The sequence below is a fragment of the Manacus vitellinus genome, unplaced genomic scaffold, assembly GCF_001715985.3.
Source record: "Manacus vitellinus isolate BGI_N305 unplaced genomic scaffold, ASM171598v3 scaffold_15_pilon, whole genome shotgun sequence".
In the NCBI taxonomy this organism is placed as follows: domain Eukaryota; kingdom Metazoa; phylum Chordata; class Aves; order Passeriformes; family Pipridae; genus Manacus; species Manacus vitellinus.
Window position 1 is genome coordinate 9,257,012 of NW_021939122.1, and position 21,150 is coordinate 9,278,161.

Sequence of the window (21,150 nt, forward strand, 5' to 3'; positions counted from 1 at the left end):
GCCCCAGGTAACTTCGCTGGCTGCGGGGAGCGATGCGGGCGCTTGGTTTGCCTCAGCTTCCCGCTCCTCCACACTTGTGGTGAAGGTGTACCAGGTGGGAACATGCTGCCGTGGAAACTTTCCCAGAGGTTCTCCAGCAAAAGCTAAAGAAAACCATCAGCTGATCCCCGCTCTTTTGAATGTAACTAAAGAAAAAAAAATTTCACCCTGTTTCTTAAACTAAGACAGGAGGAAACCGTGATCCTTCCAGGGACACAGGGCAAGGCTATTCCCACCCAAAATGCAGGCAGCTGACTGTGTTTTATGGTTCTGATATCTCTGAGATTTGTTGCTTAGTTTTGAGCTCAACCATTTTTTCCTCTTTCAAGATGACCTTTGCAGGCAGCTGGTTGCTTCTGAGGGGCAATGTAAGCACTTATTCTCATTCTACCTTTATCCCAGAGGGCTGATTAATTTGAAATCTGTGCCTTTGGAGGATGGTTCTTGTTGCTCCCCTTCTGTATCCTTGGCCCGTCCACGGCTTAGTTTATAAACTAAGGCTGCTCTAGGTTGGAAACCTGCTAGTTCTTTTTTAAAAAAGGTACATACACCTGCATCATGTTAATATGTTTGATAAGTACAACATGTTTTTGAGGACACACAGAGTTATTTCTTGGGGAGATTCTCATTGCCACTTGGGCTAAGTTTTCATGTGGAATTCTCCTCCCCAGATTGTACTGACTGCATTTTTTTTTCTTGCAAAACCATAGCAGCAAAATAAACTTTCCTGGTTAGTGCAGATGATTCTGGGGAAATAGCCTGCCATGAGATTTGTGTCTTTGATAACAGTAGCACTCTGATCTTGGCATGGCTGATGTTTTTGGTCTCTGAGCTTTCAGCAGGGAAATCACTTGATATTTGAATACAGTGTTTTTCTAGGGTGGACCCACAGTGTACAAATTGCCCTTTTTGGGGTATCTTATAAAGTTTATGGGCTTTAGGGAATAATATAATAATGCTGAATGTCATTCAATACACAAAACTTTGGAATTCCACCTTGCATTATATGTAGTTATGAACTGGACAACTTTGTAATTTTACTCCCTAAAAGTTATTTTGAAAATTCAATTAATTTTGAATTAGCTAAAATTAATGCTCTGACAATATGAAGAGGTGGATATTAATAAATTTCTCTGTCACTTTCCCTTTTGCTTATATAATATTCCCACTTATCTGAACACATACCAGAATAAAAGATTTGCTCAGTAGGCTCATGCAGTGATTTCTCTTGCACAACGACTGCCTCTTGCCTGGCTGTTGCAGAAATCCCAGGCTATTTCCCTTTGACATCTTTGGTGGCAGCCTGTCATTTGCACTGCCGGGCTGGTTTCGCCTTGTTTCTTCCTGACTCAACAGAAGTTACAGGTCTAGTTTTAATGCTCTGCAGTGTCCAGTGCAGAGGCTTTCACGCCTGTCCTCACAGCTCTGTCACCTCACTGCTCCTGGGAAGGGGCTACTGCGGATGCCTTGTGGTCAGGGCAGTCCCTGAGTCCCGTGAGCTCAGGGCTTGGTGACAGTGTGACTCACACAGGATTTCTAACCCCTGTGATCTGCTGGCCCCTGGGTTTGTGTAACTGTGTGGTGACATGGACTGGGGAAGGAGTCCACTACAAACAATCCAGCAAAAAGTCACAGAAAAAGGGTTTTTAACTGCACCAGTTCCTTGATTTGGTTTTGTGCACAGATGTTTGTGAGGGTGCAGCACAGGGCTAGAAGAATAGGGTGAGTGACTGCTTGCACTGGTACTGCTGCCAAGAAGTTACTCCTAACGAAGTCTTCATTGCACAGGAGTTGTTCATGAGATTTTGTGGCACCTGCTATGGGACCTGTCCACTGGTCATACCTCAGCCTGTTTGCTTCTTCCATTCTTCCATCCACATGCACGACCCTAGATGAAGCTGTGCTTCACTTTAGGACCTACAAGGAGTTTGTAGCCAAAAAAAGCCCAAACCCTTTCTTACTGTTCCACCGGGGTTTGTTTTTACATGTCTGGAAAGCAGTACAAGGGAAGGAGGTAAATTTTTGTCCTCAGAGCCCTGGCACACTGAATACTCACATGGGGCATATCTTACTTCCTTTACTTCCCCACTCCTACGAAGACACAGTGAGAAACATTGAGACTGGAAAAGACCTCTAAGATTGAGTCGAACCATTAACCTAGAACCACTGTGTTCCACCAAACCAAATTCCCAAGTGCTACATCCACCAGCCTTTTGAACCCTCCCAGGGATGGTGATTCCATCATTTCTCTGAGAAGCCTATTCCAATGTCTGACCACCCTTTCAGTGAAGAAATTTCTCCTAATAGCTAATCTAAACCTCCCCTGGCTCAACTTTAGACTATTTCCTAGTCCTCCTCAAAAAAGTACATCTAGGACCCAGTATCTCACATTTGTCTTAAACCTGAGGCATCTGAGAGAGTGGATTTTCCTGGCCACCTTGGAATATACTGTTCCTGGGAGAGTCAAGTGCAGATGAAGTCCTGAAATTAGGAGAAGGAAGCCACCCTACCCCAAATGTCAAACAAAGCCTTTCTTGTTACAGTGAAATTCCTCCTCTTCCTCATTTTAAGTGTGTACGTGCATCAAAAATGTCTGGATCTAAACAGCACAGCCTCACCAGAGAATGCTTACAGCCTGCTTAGCTCTTTCTGGCCTGCCTGCAAGTCAGCCTGTGTGGCCATCTGTCCTGGTGCTGAGAAAGCTTGGTTGGGTGCAACAAGATAGGAAAACTACTAGAGAAAAACCTTCAATAAAGAAGAACAAGGCCAAGTCCCTCCAAACAGCCCTAGACCTCTTCTTTTTGCCCTGCAGGTGTTTTCAGAGTCTGAACTCCTGGCCCATTTTTGGACTCATCCTGTCTATGGTCAAGTGGGCTTCTGTACAGCCCGTATGGACAGGAAGACACCGCAGTGTGCAGCTGGTGAAGGTGGCCCTGCCGACCTGCACCACAGGCAGGGTGAGTGAGCAGCAGGAGTTTCTCCATTCCTCCGACATTACTCATCACCCAAAAAGGGTGTCTCTGGGGGCCCAGGCTGGAGGAGTGGCCAGGGCCTGACTAACCCCCACTGCAGGAAACACCCTGCCTTCCTCTTCAGGACACCCTGGGAGTGCCTGGAGGCGGTGGCAAGTTTGAGCCTTGCAGCAAACATAATGTCATGCTATTTTTGTAGTTGTAAATTGTAACTCCGGCAACTGTCCCTCTGACATAATATGCTCATTGGATAAAGACAAAGAGGAACTGAGATTTGTTTTACCACGTGGGTGGCATCTTGACCATAGTGATGGTTAGCATGAAACCCTCCTTCCCAGCCACAAGGGCAGTTTTAGGTAGATGGGCATTTGTTTTGGGGGATGCCTGTGTCACCACTGTGCTCCCTGGTGCATCTGGGCCCAATGGGAATTGTGCTGCTGCCTGCTGAGACATGGCCTGGAAGCCTGTGCCAACCTGCACTTCCCAGCTGAAGGACAAGGCCCAGGAGTTTGGGGCATAGTGGTGTCTCAGAACAATCTTGAAGTGTTTTGCAGAGCTGTTCCCACAGTACTGGTCCTCTGGAACAACATCATCGAAGACCTCCACCTAAATGGTGTTTTTGTATCTGATGTTTTATGAACTCACATCTACACACAATGCCACTTTTGTGATTATGTAGATAGCCACTAGCTTTATTTTCCTGTATATGGCTACAAAAGATAGAGGATGAATTCCTGGCACTATTACCTAACACAGGTAGTGCAGAGTTTGCCAGTAAATTCACTTGGCAGGATGGTTTACAGAACATGCATCCATTTCTATTCTAAATTTTTGATGCTCAAAATGCCTTTGTAATTTTGGAAAAGGCTTTCTAAATGTCACTGGCTGTTGCAACATGATTTCCTCATCGCTGCATGTGTTGTGGCTTAGTCTGGGTTTGTCTCTCTGATCCTCTCCCAATATGACTGTGTAACTCTCCATTTATGCTTATAAATAAAAAAGATTTTTAAAAGTAACTTCTTTATCTGGCATATTCAGAAACAAAACCTATTTTTTAACCCCTCTGTTATTTTTTGATGTTTATTTTCCGCTGGCTCATTCCTTCCACATACTACCTCTGTCAGCGTGTTCTGGGTTCTATTTAAGAGCTGTTGAGGTCATTGAGGCATGGTCAAAACCAGACTCAGTGAAACAAACTCTGTCCTAGACTGTGAGTATCCCACCTTCATTTGATCAAAATTTGCTGTGAATTGCCAGGTATTTCCTGTTTACTCAGGGCTCCAGTTCTCTATATCCTATTGTTAAGATAATTTTTGGTTTGACTTTGAATTTCTGGATAGGTAGAAAACTCCTTTAGCACAGAAACAAGGGATCAGATGACTTGTCTGAAGCATTTTAGTTCTTGGTAAGCGGTGTCCCTGGATCAGAACAAGCATCTTCATATAGAGCCAATTGTAGAGAAACAAGTAGGCAAAATCCAGAGTTTGACTGCTATTACTGACAAGACTGGTGTTTTTTCTGGCCCAGAGGTTTCTCTCTGACTCCTTTGATGACTGTCTTTTCTTATTTCCACTGAAATTAATGCTCTCTAGTTGAATACCTTCTAGTACATGCTTTATATGATGATTTTGGGTTTGTCAGGTGTTCCTGCTGAAGCTACTAATATTAAATATAATATATCAGCTGTGTATAAGTTCCTTTTAGATTCATAAGTTTTTATGGAGACCATTCATGCCATTGTCTTAATGTGGATTACAGATTGACTGTTTAGTGTAGGAAACCTACAGCCTGTTTGAGTTCCTGATCTGGGTTGGAGGCCAAAGCTGCATCCTGACTGCATGGTGGGGTGAGGGTTAGTGATGCCACAGCATCTACCCATAGCCTCCTCTGCATGGCAAGAAACCCTAGGAATGTGCCCCAGGTAGGGGCTGTGGTGCACAGGAGAGATGGACAATCAAGCTGCAGGAAAGAGTGTGAGAAGTGCAAGACAGGGTGTAGGTACAGCCTTGGCTCTCAGTTGCCATTTCTGAACTTCTGGGATTTCACACACTTGTAATAAAACACAGAGAATCACAAACTGTGTCATATAGCATAAACATTTAGCAATGAGGAGGAAAATAAAAAGAACTGCAAATAGATTAGTTTAAAACATCAATTTACAGTAAATCTCTTTAATGTTTATTTTTATTTTTAATGCTTTGAGGAGACAGTGCTGCATCAAAGGATCTCAATGAACTATGCATGACTATTTCAAGAGGAAGCTCTTTTTTACAAATTATATTAATGCTCATAGGTACAGTCTAGTGCCTTCAATGCATATAAAACAGATGAGAAATCTGTTTTGAAGTAAGAAATTGGTTGATAACCGGGTTTCAATTTTATTCATCACATGACCATGTAAGATGTAGTTTTTCTCTCAGTCATGTTAGAAAAAGCATTTCTTAACCCATTTTCTGTTAACAAAGTTTTGTCTCCAACATTAATAGAGGTGATTGGGCCAAACTTTTTTCTTAGAAGTACTCAGGAGTCAAGGATACAACTGTTCTTTATAGGAAAGAGTTCGTCAAGAGAATTTCATGTACTACCTGTCTTGCCAAGTAGTAGTGTGGTTTTGATTTTGACTTTCCTTCTTTTGGGGAATGTGGGGAATCACAAGATGTTGCACATTTTGCTCTTTAAAAGACAGCTTTGTGAGCTTTTGTGTGACTTTTCCTTCAGGAAATCCTGACAATAGAGCAACAGTGTAAGCTTTCCTGAGCAATATGTAAAATGATTGAAAATTCACTTCAGAATATCCGTCTGATTTTACTGTCTTGAGGTGATAGTATTTCACCTAGCTCAGAGGTGCTTCACCCTGCCTATATCTACATGCTGTCTTTAATCTTTCTCTGACTGATAATTGCTTCAAAGAGAGTATTTATTTATATGTAGAAGTCTCTATTTAAAATATGCATCTACTGCTTGAGCTCTGATTTTGTACAACTACTGGAATAGCACTAAAGGGAGAGTTTCAACCATGGAAGCAGTGTAATGTGAATGTAAATGTAACTGTTCAGTAGCAGGAATTTGGCTTGATCAGTCTACCTTCACATGAAAGTCAGGAAATGATTGCCACAGTTCTGTTTTTCAAGGCTGTAGAGGTTTAGTGAAAATAGCCCAAACTGGTACCATCTACATCTGAATCAGAAAACAGCCCAAATTCAAACCTCCTGAATCTGAACTGGAATCTGTAGTCATGTAGCAGGCTGAACTTTTTCCTGAAAGAATCTGCTATTTGAGAGTATTTTGTATGTGTTTGATTTCTTCTGCTTTTGGAATATTCATAGGAAGATGTGCCAGCAATAAGCTGTAGCAGTGAAGAGTGTAGGGGAAACAGGGTTAGCAGTAGACTGTCACATGCTGCCTGTGAGGGTTTGTGCTTGATCATATGGATCTGAATGCAAATTTGTGGTACTTTATACCAGGCCAGAAAAGCACTCAAACTCCATTGTTTAAAACGATGTCAATTTAGACATAGTTCTTTTCCCCCTCAATGTCTATTTTCGTTGATACACTGCTTACTTAACTTGCTATTCAGTGTCCTATAGCTGGTTTTTGGAAACCATGAGTTTATGGAACACCATTTCTCATGATATTCTCTGTATTTGCTACTTACTGCTTGCTACAAACAGGTGAAACAGTACTGCTTCTTGTTTAAAGTAATGCATCACCATTTTTTCCAACTAATCTATTTCAATGGATTTTTTCCTTTTCCAGGATTCATATAAGCTGTTTTAAACTAGAGAACACTATTTGTACAGGGAAAGTTACATATGGGCATTTAGTTGTGTCTTAACAAATGAGAGGAGGGTACGTTTCTGTCCCAAGTATTTTTAAATAATACTGATTTTTCAGAAGTTGTAGTCTCCTCACTGTGGGTCAAGTGGCTCAATGTCATAGTGTTGATTTTAGAAGACTTCTATCAACTGCCCTAGAAATCTTAAAACTTTTATCCTTTATCACTTTGTATACTAAATGGCATTTTCAAAGTTGTTTGTACAGTAATAGTAGTAGGAGATGCATTTGAAAATGCAACACTAAATTTAATTGAATGGGATTTGGGTTTGTCATTAGGCTCACTGGAGGAAACAGGTCATACATGTAGGTATGTACTGCAGGGTAGGCAAAGATGTGAAAACAGTAAATTTAGTAGGATTTTCTCATGAAGTGTCCTCTGAGCAAACACATTTTAGCACCTGCTGAGAAAATGTGTTTTATTTCTCTGGGGACTGTGTAAAAAGCTGCACTTCTGCTTTTCAGTTTTACTGTCATCTGTTCCACGTGCATCCAGAAACACAAAATTTGGTCCTACAGACACTAATTGTTTAATGTTGCAACAGGATTAAATTGGACAAGTTTGCTTTTCTGTCCATCCTCCTGTTTGGGGTGTGGATTTACCTGAAGGCTACCCAGGGGGCCTTTGTGGGAGTGCTTAGGAGCTTGGGTTACTGGGCCCTGACTTTGAGGCTGACACTTGCACAGGGCAGAGGGGAGAATCAGTGGTGTGTGTCCTTCCTTTCAGCGTGTGCCTACCAAGCATTGGTCAGCATTCAGGCACAGGTAGCAAATGGTCTCAATATCTTTGTGTCCCCGCTGACAAAATTGCTCACACAGACAAAAGGCTGCACAAAAAATGAAAAGGATGTCTTGAAATAAGATTATATAGTGCTGTTACACATATGACAATGCCTTCAGCATATATATATATATATATATATATATATTATATATATATATATATAGTATAATTTTATATATTCTAGTTTGGAACATTTATTACTGTAGTACAACATTTAAAAGAGTTACTTCATAAGTTTGTGGTCATATAAGCCTACATCTTTCTACCCTCAGAGTATATTGGGAGAAAAAATTCTGCATTTAGTGTCAAACACTGGATTTCAGAATAACTGTTTCTACATTTTTTTGTTGTTATTGTTGTCATCCCTTTAGATTTAAAGTATAAAATAAACTCAGAAGTGAAAGCAGAAAAAAAAATGTCATAGGAGTCTACATGTAAAGAAACACATATATGTAAACTTGAATATCCATTATGCTGCATTGTATTATTTATAAACAACTATCACTTTTCTTTTTATATTATTCTAATAGAGAGCAAAAAGGTCTCAGCATTGAGGAAATTACAATCTAAAATATTTTGTGATTAAAAATGTTTCTGACTGCTAGTTTAGAAATAATATACATGAATGACAGCTGTACAAGATATTTAATTTCTGGTCATTAGTGGATCTTACCAACAGCTGCAGCATGGACTTTGGTACTTGAACCTTTCTCTGTATTGTAGAGATCTGCCTGGGCTTTGAAGCAGTCCTGTTTGTTATTGCCATAATGATGTTGAGTCAGGACTAAATAGATGAGCGAAGACTAGATTGCTGTGTACTGTTTGTAATTTGAAACTGTTGACAAGGTATATATTATTTGTATAGCTTTGGCTATAAAATGTTCATAATGTTTAGCAAATAGGAAGACAATAGTGATACAATAGAGTCTTTCAGGGAGAAATTATTGGTTTTCAAGGTATCTTTTCTGTAAGGATTGTGATTTCTTTCAAGCTTAACCTTTCCTCGAAGTCTGTTAACTTTCATCATTCTGTTTTCATCATTCTGAATTTCTTCTTTTGTGAAAAAAAACTCCTCAAAGCATCATGAACTCCTAAAAAAGATTTCAATTATTATTCCCGTTCCTGGTAGAACTGATACCACCAACACTTTCCTGACTCAAAGTTCATACTGTAATTTCATTTGTTTCAGCATTTCCCACTGGGTTGTTGTACCAGCTCAGTGAGTGACGTGCTGTTCATACACGTGTCTGCAGGCACCCACCCCTCGCCTGTTCTTTTCTTCCTCAGGTGTGTGATGCAGACTGATGTCACAAACGTCACATGAGACAGACCTTTGATCTGGCCCAGAATTGCTTAAGTAAGCTGATACTTAAGAATGCCAGAGTAGAAAGAAATGCCATAAGAGAGAAGCAACATTTTGAGCTTGGTTTAGAACGATTTCCAAGCCTGCCCAGGTGTCTGGTGGAGCTGTGCTGTGGGGCTGCATTTCAAAGTGTTCTTCGTGCATTGGTTGTGAATGAACAACACGTCAAATTCGTTCAGGAAGTGGGGCTTTCCCAGAAACTGGTGTCCCATCCTGTGGACTCAGCAAGGTACATGACGGGTACGATGTATAAAAACATCATCTGTAAGGGCGTTGGTCTATGATCTGCAATTAGCTACATTTGTTATTTTTCAGTGTTTTCTTAGAGCTGCCTTTTTTTTTTTTTTTAAGGTAAAAACCAATAGAATACCAATGTGTTGGAGGTGTATCATACATGTTAATACTGCTTTTGGTTAAAAGCTGAAATTGTTGAAATTTTGGGTTGTCTGTAATTTTCAATACATCCCTAGAAAGGGATTATCTAGCAGAGAATACCTGTAAGACTATACATGTGAATCATACTTCTATTTCTTTAAAAAGAAAAAGTAATGATGCAAAATAATTTACTTTAATTTTTTTTTTTCAGAATGTATTTAAATCTATATATTTGTGGACTATATGCAAACATTATCTGTACCAGTAATATAAAAGGATATGTACCAGTAATACAAAAGCTGGTAGTTCATGCTGACATTTCAAGCAATACAAAGAATTCTTTTTCTTCTGTGTTCATGAAGTGTAATATCTATTCATTAAAGCAACAGATATGTCTTATATTCCTGTGTATTCCTTCAGAATATTATTGCTTGAGCCATAGGAATCAGATGAGGAAGTTATATACTGATAAAGGTAATTAATTATATCAGCCAGGTCAGTGATTTAGAGAAGAATCTGCTTATGCTTATGAAATGTATGGTAAGGTAAATTAACTGAAGTAATAACATATTTTTAGGTTATTGTCTCTATTCTGAGTGATTTGCAAAATAATAAAAAGCCACGAAACTGAGAAGTGAGGAACTAAATAGGAGAAATGGCAAAGCTGTGGTAGCAGGTGTCTGGGGAAACTGAAGTACCAGAATTGTGAAGAAGAAACCGAGACCTAGTGCTTTGCCAAGGATATTATTGGAAAGTGCCTAAAATGTGCAATGGCAGTGGGTGGAGGAGAATGGAAAACAGGAAAGCTAGTATAAGAACTGGAAAATATATAAAATCTCTTCTTTTTTCCTCTAAGAACTCTTGGCTATTAGGAACAGAAAGAGATTGTCAGGGTTTGAAAAATTGGGCATGGCTTGTGGAAGAGTAAAAATGAAATACTTTTTGAGACATATTAGGTAATACTGTTCCATTATAATTTTTAGCAGCAGTCTCAGTCCAGACCAAGATGGCTTTGGGCAAGGAGACTGACCTGGCTACCTGCTCTGGAGAATGTCCTTTCATCTCTCTGTCCTCCAAGGGATTGATAAAATAACCTGTGAGATGTGGTGTGAGTAGTCCTAAACTGTAGCATCCTGCAGGGAAGCTGCTGGTAGCGTGGCAGCTGAATTCAGAGCATGTCTGAATTCAGAGCATGTCTGAATTTTACCTCTAAGAATTATAAACAAACATCAGGATTGTAAAGTCAAAGTGTGTTTACACTGTGGGGCGGAGCAGAGTGTCAGAATGGTGACAACTGAGCAGTCTCTGAAACACGATGTAGCAGAGCTGCACCTTGAGACAAGATGCTTCTGGTCATGTGCAGAGTCCAGTAAAGCAGCTTTCTTGCTTCTGGCAGCTGAGCAGCTCCTGTGCTTCCTGATAGCTGCTCAGTTCCTGTACTGTACCCAGTGCAAGCGTACAGGTGCTCTGAAGCACTGAAAATGAGAGAAAGTGAGCATGAAGGTTGCTTGTGACTCATGATCTCATAAATATGTGCATTATGATGCTGTCTGTATTTAGGTGGTTACAGGTGATCTATCCAGAGAGGCTCTGTGATGCCCTGAATCATGTGTTGACAAGTGTTAATCCCATCTGCATGTAGTTATGTACAAGTACTGTCATGTCAGTGTCAGTGCTGTTGCTAAAGTGCTTCTACATTCCTCACATTGGTGTTACTCTTGGAAAGGGCCTTTATAGGGAAGGTGCTAGTAAAAAGGTATTTATTTGCATGCGGAACACAGTTTCTGCATTTTTTGGGGGCAAATATTTGAAATATGTATTTTTGGCAAATTTATTAATTCTATGGGTTGCCACCTGTAGCTGTACTACAGGCTGTTGGGTCTTGAATTCTGTTGCACAGAGGTCTGCTGTGGCATTCCTACCAAGTGCACTTTGTCTTTCGCCAGGCCAGCTGTGCTGAGCAGCCTCTCCTGAAGCTGTTTCAAGTGACTGGTTGCTACAGCCCCAACTGTCTGGCTTGCAGCTGCATCAGGCCCTCCTGCTACAGTCCCTTAACTTCTCCTTGCAGCTCACCTTGTAACTTCTCTACTTTGCTTGTCTAGCCGACCCCATTTTTAAGCACCACAGTTTTCATTGTTTGGTATCTTAACTTGTTTTCTCATTTCTGAATTGAAGAAAGTTTAAGTGATTTGGTTTAATACTTTTCTTCATTATCTTAGAAATACTGCATAGACCACCTGACATCACAGCACAGACATATGAACTAATGAATGAAGCTCCACATGCTTATACAAAAGCAAAAGGAGTTTGTGTTTCCACTCATTTTCACAGAGGCTAGTGTGAAAGAAGCAAGAAGAATGAAATGTCTCTCTTTCAGAGAGCATAAATATATTTTGATAACACACTGTAAATTAAATATTGTATTTCTTTCAAAAACTTAGAGGACTCCAGTTTGGACACTTGGAGCAATATGAGCCAAGACATCTGTTCTGTTTTTTGCCCGGTGTGTACTTGAGCTGGGGCACATGTGGAATTCTGCTAAAATGAGATTATTAATTAATAGCCCTTCACACTTCCTTGCTTGAATGAGCTAGAAGTTATTTTCTTCTGGTTTTGAGTCCCAGGTGCAACACTTTCTGTCTACCAAATATGATTTTCTAAAAGGGAAATAAAACCAGTGAATCGAAACTACAACAACCTCTTCTCTGTGGTCTGAGTACAGCCATGTAATAGAGAAAAGGAAAGAACATCAACTGACAGAGCAGAGGAAAAGAATCCTGTCCAGACATATGATGGTAGCGAAGAACAGGTCTGTGATTTGGGCAACAGTTTCCACTTCTGGTCCTGCTTCTGGCTTTGTGTAGAAACATAAGCAGGTCATTTGGATATGTGTCCTAAAAAGGTGACCCATTTCTTTGATTTTTGGTACTCTAATTGAGGTGCTGTGTGACTGATATTCTATTGCCATTTATGCTGGTCTAGATTACTTACAAAGATAAACGTTTCTACTTTCGCTGAAACACAGTGAGATGAAGCTGATTGTTACAGTCCCTCCAACTGGACCAGTATAGGCTTTGTTCTCAGAGGCTGATCCACCCTTGCTCTTCAAAGGTTAATTGATATCTAGTATTATTTAGCACTAGTCTGTCACACTGTTATCAAAAAGTATCTGTGATGTATCTTGCTTAACATCTATAAAAATGAGCATATTATTTTCCAATATTAAAGAAATTCTTAGACTGTTACCTCTGCCCCACCCCCTCAAATGACATTCCATAGATGTCTGAGCATGGTAGGGTACCATGAAAAATGATTGGGCAAGGTTGACTAATTCTGTAATTTTCTAATTTGGAAATGGTCCTGAACATGCTAATGTTGATGTGTAATGGAAAATCATGGGGCTGAAGAAGAGGAGACTCTGGAGGTAATTGTAGTACTGATTTATATGTTATATATACAGACATAAGCCAGCTAAGACAGCAACCTCTGTACCTCTCTCTGTGTTTTCCTGACTGGGATAGGGAGGACAAAATGTGCCAAGGAAGGAAGATGGACAGCTTGAAACTGGTTTTTGTTGCAGCATCAAGGGTATTGGGAAGATCTCCAGCATCTTCATACCCTATCAGTTCTTTGGTGACCTCCAGATAGTATCAACTGATATTTAATCTGTTTGATAATGGGATTGTTTTCAGTAAGAAAGGACAAAATTAATTTATTTCATTGGAGTTTATGGATGCAATTTTAATGAAAATGGGAAAAACCCTCCAACTCTGACAATATATCTGTAACCCATAATTGCAATAATGATAATTCAGTCTAACAGTGGTATGTGCATAAAGAAAAGCTTTTGTTGTATATTCTTTCTGTTCAGCCCAGTGGCAGGAATCTAGTCCACAGAACCACAGGAACTAAAACATTGCCAAGTTAGTTCCCACTTTAACCACACCTGTAATACTTCAGCGTTGTAACATTTGAAGTGCCACCGTTGCTATTTGAAAAGTAGTAAGACCTCAGGAAGAATCTGGATGTCAGGACTTGATCAGAGAATACAAACTTGTGTATTTTGTGTATTTTTGTATATTTTCAACTTTTGAGAGAACTGTATTGCTACTATTTCTAGTACCTTTTTCAAAGACTGAATGCTGTTTTATTTACAATCTCCAGTGTAAATCCAACGATTCTTGGTGTCTGTTTTCTCTCTGTAGGCTCTGCCAAATTACACTTTTATTTTTATAAGAAATATAGGCTTGCAATCAGTTATTTCCTGTCAACTTTATTTAGTAGCTTTATACAATTGCAGTTGAAGAAACTGTGTGGTGAGAAAGGCCACTGAAATAGTTGTGTTCACTTGAAACATTTTTCATTTAAAATTTTAAGGGACGCTGCAAGACAGGTAAGACACTTGCCTATCTCTGAGATGTCTTAATTGTGACCTATAATCAGATGGTGGGTTGACAGGAGGCAAGTCACTCAGATCTAAAAGCCTTACTGCACAGGACTGAATAAAATGTGCTGTACATTGCTTTTCAGCTGAACATATCAACAGCTTGAATGGCTTCTGTGTTGGGTTTGGGGGTTTTTCCCACCTAGAACACCGCTAATGTAATTTCACCTTGTGTCTCCTTGTCCAGTTCAGAAAGATCATTTGAAAAGGTCTTCTATGTGGTTACAGTCGTAGGAGAATGTGGTGTACAGAAACAGTTTCTCCCTTTTACATTTTCCTTTGTGCATTACTTTCAATATAAACCGATGACTAAAATATAAATTCACTATTTATCTATGGAAAATATCAAGTGCTGTTGGTGCTTAATAGTTAATGGCATATTTTACCAAGATAGACTGTCATAAATTTTTGGCACTTTTCAGAATTATGGGAAAGCTTGGTTTGAATATTGAATTGAATTTCCTTAGTACTAGGAAAAATGCCCAGTTATAGGTTTATAGTATTGGAATGTGTCTGTGGTTGCCTGGCTAAGTACTTGTTTTGACATGGGAACTGAGATGGGGAAGGTGTTATGATTAAACTGTGGCTTCAGGTTCAAATACATGTGGTTTATGGTGGTGCCACAAGGCTTTTAATGCTGTGATCTTTCCATTCTTTCATTGCTAAGCTTTGGCAAAACACTTCAAAAATTATTTCAAAACACTAATTTTACTTGTCATTAGGTCCAAGATGACACAGGGAATAGTCTAGTTACAAGAGCAGAAGTGAGCTTCTGAGCACATGGAACACGATATGCTCCTTCCCTCCTTCTCAAGTAACTGTGTCATTGCAAAAGTCTCAATGGCTCATGGCTGAATGGAAGAGACACTGCTGCAATGCAAGCGTCTGTTGCCCCCTTTCTGCTGTAAAAGGAGGCAAGGTGGTGTTGCTTTGTTGAGAAAATATTCCCTATATCCTCCTGTGAACAGGAGAATATCCAGAATTCATTCTAATCAGTAGGAAATGGCTGCCTCTGTAGATATTTGATGCCTGGGTAGACTTTTGTCATAGCTTTTCTATGCTAAAAATGAGTAAATAATTTATAAAAATGTGATTTGAAGTAAAATTCAGATACTATTTTATTCTCCTTTGGAATGTATATAGCTACTGAGGAAGCTTCCTGTAGACACTAGAGTTATGTAGTGAAAATCTCTTTTGGTCTCTTTTCAGTATCATTTTTTATTGGGAGGTCCCACTGTATGAAGAGGTGTCTTCTGAATTTGCAGCCCTGGCCTTTTACAGTTTTGGGAATAAGTGGACATTTTTCAGTGCCATTTAAGCTACATCAAGAACTAAGGAAAGCGAGGAACTAAATCTACATATTAGACATGAAACATTCAGCCTGAGTCAGCTCTGGCATTTTAAGGATATAGGGTAGTAGAAAACCATTATGGTATATACCAAGGAGGGGAGAAAAACATCCCTACTTGCTAAGTATTGGGAAAGAAGTCATCTACAACCTTTGCTTTTTCAGCTTGGAGCTTTTATGAAATCCAGGTTTAGTGATTAGTGGACACCATAATTACAAAAGATTTTGCCATAGGAACTTACTTCTGACCCAGCTACAAAGGAGCTAAGAGGTGATCCAGGCCTTTGCATCTGGTGTATGAGGAACTTGTCCCTGTATTTAAATGCTGATGTCTGTGACAAACTGAAAAGTGAATTTTCCACATTAGATTGTTTACCTTCATAATGAAGGAATAAAAGAAAATAATAAGAGTGGAGGGGAGAGAAAAAAAAAGGTGTTAATGTGTAACATTTCTAGTTCTTGCAGTTTGAATTAATGCAAGCACAGACATCTCAAGTGGAACACCTCAACATTACAAAGGTAACAGCTCTCACAATTGAGAATTTATTCACACGTCTCAGGGAAAGGCATTGCCTATCCTTGGAAGGCAAGGATGGACAATTTCAGTTTGGAGTTATTAAAAATTATGAATAAATGAAAACCAAATGTTAGAAATTAATCTAGAAATGAATCTTAATTACAAAATCCTTACTTGGTTTAAGATTGGACTATACTGCATATACTATAAATTCCTGGTAAAATAGCTTTTTTCACAGCAGTGAAAATTGGTAGATGTTTATTTCAAGCAAAGGAGATCAAATGCTGCCCACACCACAATTAAACAGAGCTTGTAATTATGTGTTCCTCAACACAGCTCACTTATTACCCAGGATCTTCCATAACTGCACGTTGCTATATACAAATGGTAAACTCAAGACTTGACACCTCATACCTGATTTGCAAACGAAGGTTTCTCATTTACCCAACAACCTGACACAGCCAGAACAGGCTTTTGAATTTGCACATGTGATAGAGAGCACTGATTTTGTGATGAAAGATTTCAGTCCTGATTTTGGAAAACAGTTCCCAGAGCTCCTGAGCTGAGAGCAAAATTTATTTTGAGTTTGATCTGGGATGAATTTCTAATCACATTAGCTATAAAGGCAGCCTTTTAATTTCACGGTCCCTGGGAAGATGGAACTTTAGTAATGATGAAAGCATTGTGAAGCAGCTTCTGCATAAACATCTGATACTATAAGTCTTGGACTATCTACAGTGAAGTGATGGAGCTGTAATTAAATTTCTTTCTTTGGAAGATGTGCTTCCGAATTATGGATGTTTCTAATTGAGTTATAGCTTATGTGCCAGTTTTTCCTGAATACAGTTGTAAATACCAATCTTATTTGCACTGCTTATTAAAATATTAAGTAAAGACAGCAAGGCAGTATGTTTGGCAGTATGTTTGGGCTTAAGTTCCAGTATTCTGATATATCTGTGGTGTGAGGTTGATTTTGTTATCTGCACTCTCTTAAGAGAATGCTCCTGAATGTAGTGTGATGTTCTTCCTGGCATAAATTTTAACAATGAATAAATGAGCCCACGACTGTAGTCAGTGGGATGTTTGAAACTTCTCTGATGGGAAGTACGTGGAAAATGAAGTTGTACTGGCGTTCTTGAAAGTGAACTTTTTCAGTGTTTTGGGTGTATCAACTGAGTCTACTGTGTGGAGTGAAAAATACAGTGGTGCTTCTGCAGGAGGAGGGGCTTTAAGCACAGCTCAAGATTTCAACATGATTTCAGGACTGCTGAAAACATTGTGAGAGCAGTTCGTTGCACAACCTCAGCAGCCAGCTCCAGAGAGGGTTTGGACTAGAGACTCGGAACGCTGCTGTCCTGTGTTTGAAAGCAGCACCTCTCTTCTGTTATTGTGGGGAAAGAAATATTTGATTATTGCATTTCAGGAGTAGGATAGAATACTGGTAGAGACTGCACCTTGATAGTTCACTACAAAGATTTAGCAGCTGCTTAGAAGCAATCAAGGTAGACCTGTGGCTTTAAGTGTTGATGGGAACTAGTTTATATCAGGCTGTCATTAGCCTGTCAAAGCCAACACTGACTGAAAAAATGAAATATGGGAAGAGACATCATGAAAAGTGTAGTGCAAAAAAAGTTTACTTCAGAGTAGCAAAACAGAATTACTATGATAAACTCTTCCCAGGTAAGCCATTTTGTCTCTTTTGCCCTCATAATCTCTTCCTGCTTAGGGAACAGGTTTAGTACTGAATAGATGGAAAAGAGCCTTGCATTAAATTAGTGGAGGTATTTGGTGCAGAGGTCAGGGAAGCTTATCCATGGATGGCTACTAACTGCTCCTGGTATATCTGTGATGAGATGTCCTTGCAGAATAACTGTGTTTATTTCCCATTTATAGCATTTATAGCCTTGTAGACTCAAAATCTAACAGAAAATAAGAATGCCAAGTGTTGCACTAGCGAGAACTAGAATAGTAAAGGCAAAGAGCTTTTGCTGGTGGCATGCCAGAGAACCTGGCTTCTGTCTAATGAAGTCCCATGAAGAAACTTTATTAAGGCAGAGACCTGAAGCACTGGCCACAGCCAGGAGAAACACAAGATTTTAGTCTTACCTTGTCTTGCAATTACTCTTTTTCTGTTTATCTATCCTTAGTGTTTTGGTCCATTGGGAATTATCTGCTGAATCAACAGGCTTTAACAGGCCAGTTCATCTGGCTTAGGTGGATCAATATAGACCTTCTCAAGTTAAACTGTTTGAGTGCTACAAACTCAGGCAATTTTTGTAATAGCAAGTAGAATGATGTAAGAACAGATTTTAGAGTGGAAGTGGGTACTAGGGATGTGACATCCACATCGTGCATTTAAGGAATTTTAATACTTTGGACAACAGAATTCATATGGCAGAACACCTTAGTTATTCCGATATACAGTTTGAGAATCCAAAGCTTGAATGCCCTCATCAGTGGGGAACCCTTGGCCTCAGTTTAGTAGATTTCTGTTTGCCTCAATATTGTAGTAGATCAGATTCATGTATATCACAGAAACAGAGGACATATCCTTGGTTAACTTTATATTAATTCTCTCTACATTTTCTCTCAAAGTGATGTCCCGTTAGACTTAATTGCTTTGCAAGAATGTTCTCTGATATTTTCTTTACTTATCTAGTTAATTATTAAATTAAACCCAGAATAATATTTACCTATGTGCTCATCAAATTCCTATCAATAGGAATAGGAATTTAATGGGTAAAAATCCCTTCAAGTTCATCCAGTTTCTTACCAATAGAGTGGAATTCAGAAATCAGTTTATAAATATATACAATGTTCTCCCAGCTAGCAGGTGAGAGGGGAAACTACATGGAATAATAACAACCATTACATGAAGAACAGCAAGATCCTCTGTATTAATCTGAAGTCTTCTTGGTTTCATTGGCTCATAGAGAAAATTCCCTAATATTATTTCTGTGTAGTACTACAAGAGAAATAATATGCTTGAACATTATGGATATCCTTCTAAATGAACTTAATTTGTCACAAAAAACGTTAAGGCATTTCCCAACTGTTACATCTGTATTTGCTTATTCAGTACTGTATTTAAATTCTATTTAAATTACTTTCAACATAGCACTTTGTTAAACTGATCACTTAAATTGATCCTTAAGCAGCAGATGAACCAGTTCCGAAGATACACTATACAAGCAAAGAGCTTTTGTATTCTAGAATAAGTTGAACTTGTACTTTTCCTAATATAAGGTTGTCCCTATATGTTCTGAGGAAGAATATCACACAGCAGCAGATCATGTCAGCTGATCTGAACCACAGCTCTTGTAAACATTCCAGGATCCTAATCCTGAGGAAGTTCCACCCACATCAGTTAATGCTGTTCACGTGAGCAGGTGGTTTCAGTTCTCATTTTTCCTAATTTACTAACAGAGAAAAGACAGAGTACAACAGTTTAGCAGTCATTCAGTGGAGAAGCAGAAAATAATGAGAAACTTACGGCTGGTGCATTATTTTGAATCGGCTCAGCTCATAGTCTGATATATTCTGAAAAGACAGAAAATAGGTTTTATATTTTAAATAAAGGTTATTTTAATCAAGAGCAACCCATGAAGTGAATGACATGACATTTTTAAGAGTGAGCTAAGCAAAGACCTGAAAAAACAGGTTTTTAGTTTTGTAGCTACCTACTTGTCACATCTTGGTTAATGCTTAACTTTTTGTTACTGGCCTGTTGTAACATTTCTAAAAAGCTGGTAGCTCACACTACATCGTTAAACTGGAATTTTACTGGGCATGTGGCAGATTAAATTAGGCTGGTTAATGAATCATTCAAAAAGTGATAAGCAAGCCATTTAATATGGTCTCTCCAGCACAGAATTTCTTTGGGTTTCTTTTACTGAAATCAGCAGATTAGTATAACAATGACTGAGTGGAAGATACTTTAACAGTGGTTGGGATATTATTAACTCCATGTTTCGTCTGATCTTGTGCTAAAGTTCTGCATGACTTCTCAACTCGTGAAAAGCTGGTGATGAAAAAGGAAAAGAATTTGTGGTGTGCCACCTTGACACATACAGTGCCCATTCTAGTGCTGCACAAGCTAGTTCAGGTACTGAAAACAGTTTCACCAAATGATTTCAAAAGTTTGTGTAGCTCTATAGACCTGTATCAAGGAGACCATGCACTGCTTTTGATGTTCAAGCTAGTGTGCAGCTTGTGTTCAACTCAGAGTTTTAAGCTAATCTAAGTAAACCTTTTTTTTATCTATGGATTTTCCTGTAGCGCAAAATTTCCAGTAAAGTCTCTGAGTTGTACCCAGACCGAGTGTGGGATTGCATGGTTTCTGTCCAGAAACCTGTTAATGCTAAAATGCCCTCTTTGTCAGCATTGATTTCAGCAGATAGGTCAGGCTGAAAACACATCTATTTAATAGATGCAATTCTAACCCTCCATCTATTTTTGTGTCAGGAAGAGGAAATTAATTTGCCTATTTCCTGAGACTTCCTTGGCACACCTAACAGTGGATGTGAAATCTCTGAAACAGATACTTTCCAGTGAACTCAGTGATATTGAGTTCACTGTAGTATGATTGATGTTTGCCCAGGTCTGTCTGTTTTTCTGAATAATACCCCAGCCATAAGTCCCAAACCAAACTATTTTGTCTCTTCTCTCACCATCTCACCAGCATGATAGATGTGTTTGTATCAGCCATAGAAATGGAGACACTAATAAAAAGTGTATGAGAGGAGATCAAGTGGAGAACATGTAAGTTCTCAGAGAAAACATTTCCTCAGTCCATATTTAAATTCCAGTGAATCTCTGCATTTCTTTGACGTATTTGTTGTGAAAATATGCCATTTCAGACAGTTGAGAACCCCCTACATTTAATACTTAGCCTGTAATTATACTGTAACAAAAAAACAGCTGCATATCTACTTGTAGACGGTATGGTAATTAGCAGATGATCTAGCAGATCTAGAAATCACCAAATTCCTGGGGAAATTTAAAACTGTATTGAGCCATCTGATTGCCATACAGGCCCATCTGGGCTTGTTCAAACATCAGCTGAAGTGATGACTCACCAAATTGCCTCTGCATATCAATGACCAGCAGTATTAGGGCCATTTCCTCCCCTGCTCTTGCCCCTTTTAAATAAGAGAAGGAGGAGGCAGCTATGCTTTTTGTTGTAAGGATTTGATTCTTGCTCATTCTCTTTTTGCAAAACAGATTATTTAAACGTTTACTTGTGTGTATTAAGATTGTCAGAGTGTAATTGCTTGGTAATTTCAGACAAATAGCTTGTGTAATTCTCTGTCCTTCCAAGATGATGTTTGCTGGAACTGTGCTGCCTAAGCACACTTGCATTTCCATACAGGCAAATGCTGTGTGTATGGTCAGATCAAGCACTTTTTAAGCTACCAATGGAGCTTGGTAGTGAAGGAAGCAATGGATCTAAGCAATTCCTATATTGGTGAATG

The 21,150-nt window shown here is 39.1% G+C and overlaps 1 protein-coding gene across 1 annotated transcript in view; it reads right to left on the reverse strand.

Moving 5' to 3' along the window:
- BLNK (B cell linker) overlaps positions 1-19,198 on the reverse strand; it is a 66,703-nt gene extending 47,505 nt beyond the window's left edge. The window contains exon 1 of the mRNA XM_029958472.1: positions 19,170-19,198. Within this exon, the coding sequence (XP_029814332.1) occupies positions 19,170-19,180 (11 nt within the window). The 5' untranslated portion in view covers positions 19,181-19,198. The remainder of the gene's footprint in view (positions 1-19,169) is intronic.
- Positions 19,199-21,150: the final 1,952 nt, after the last annotated feature.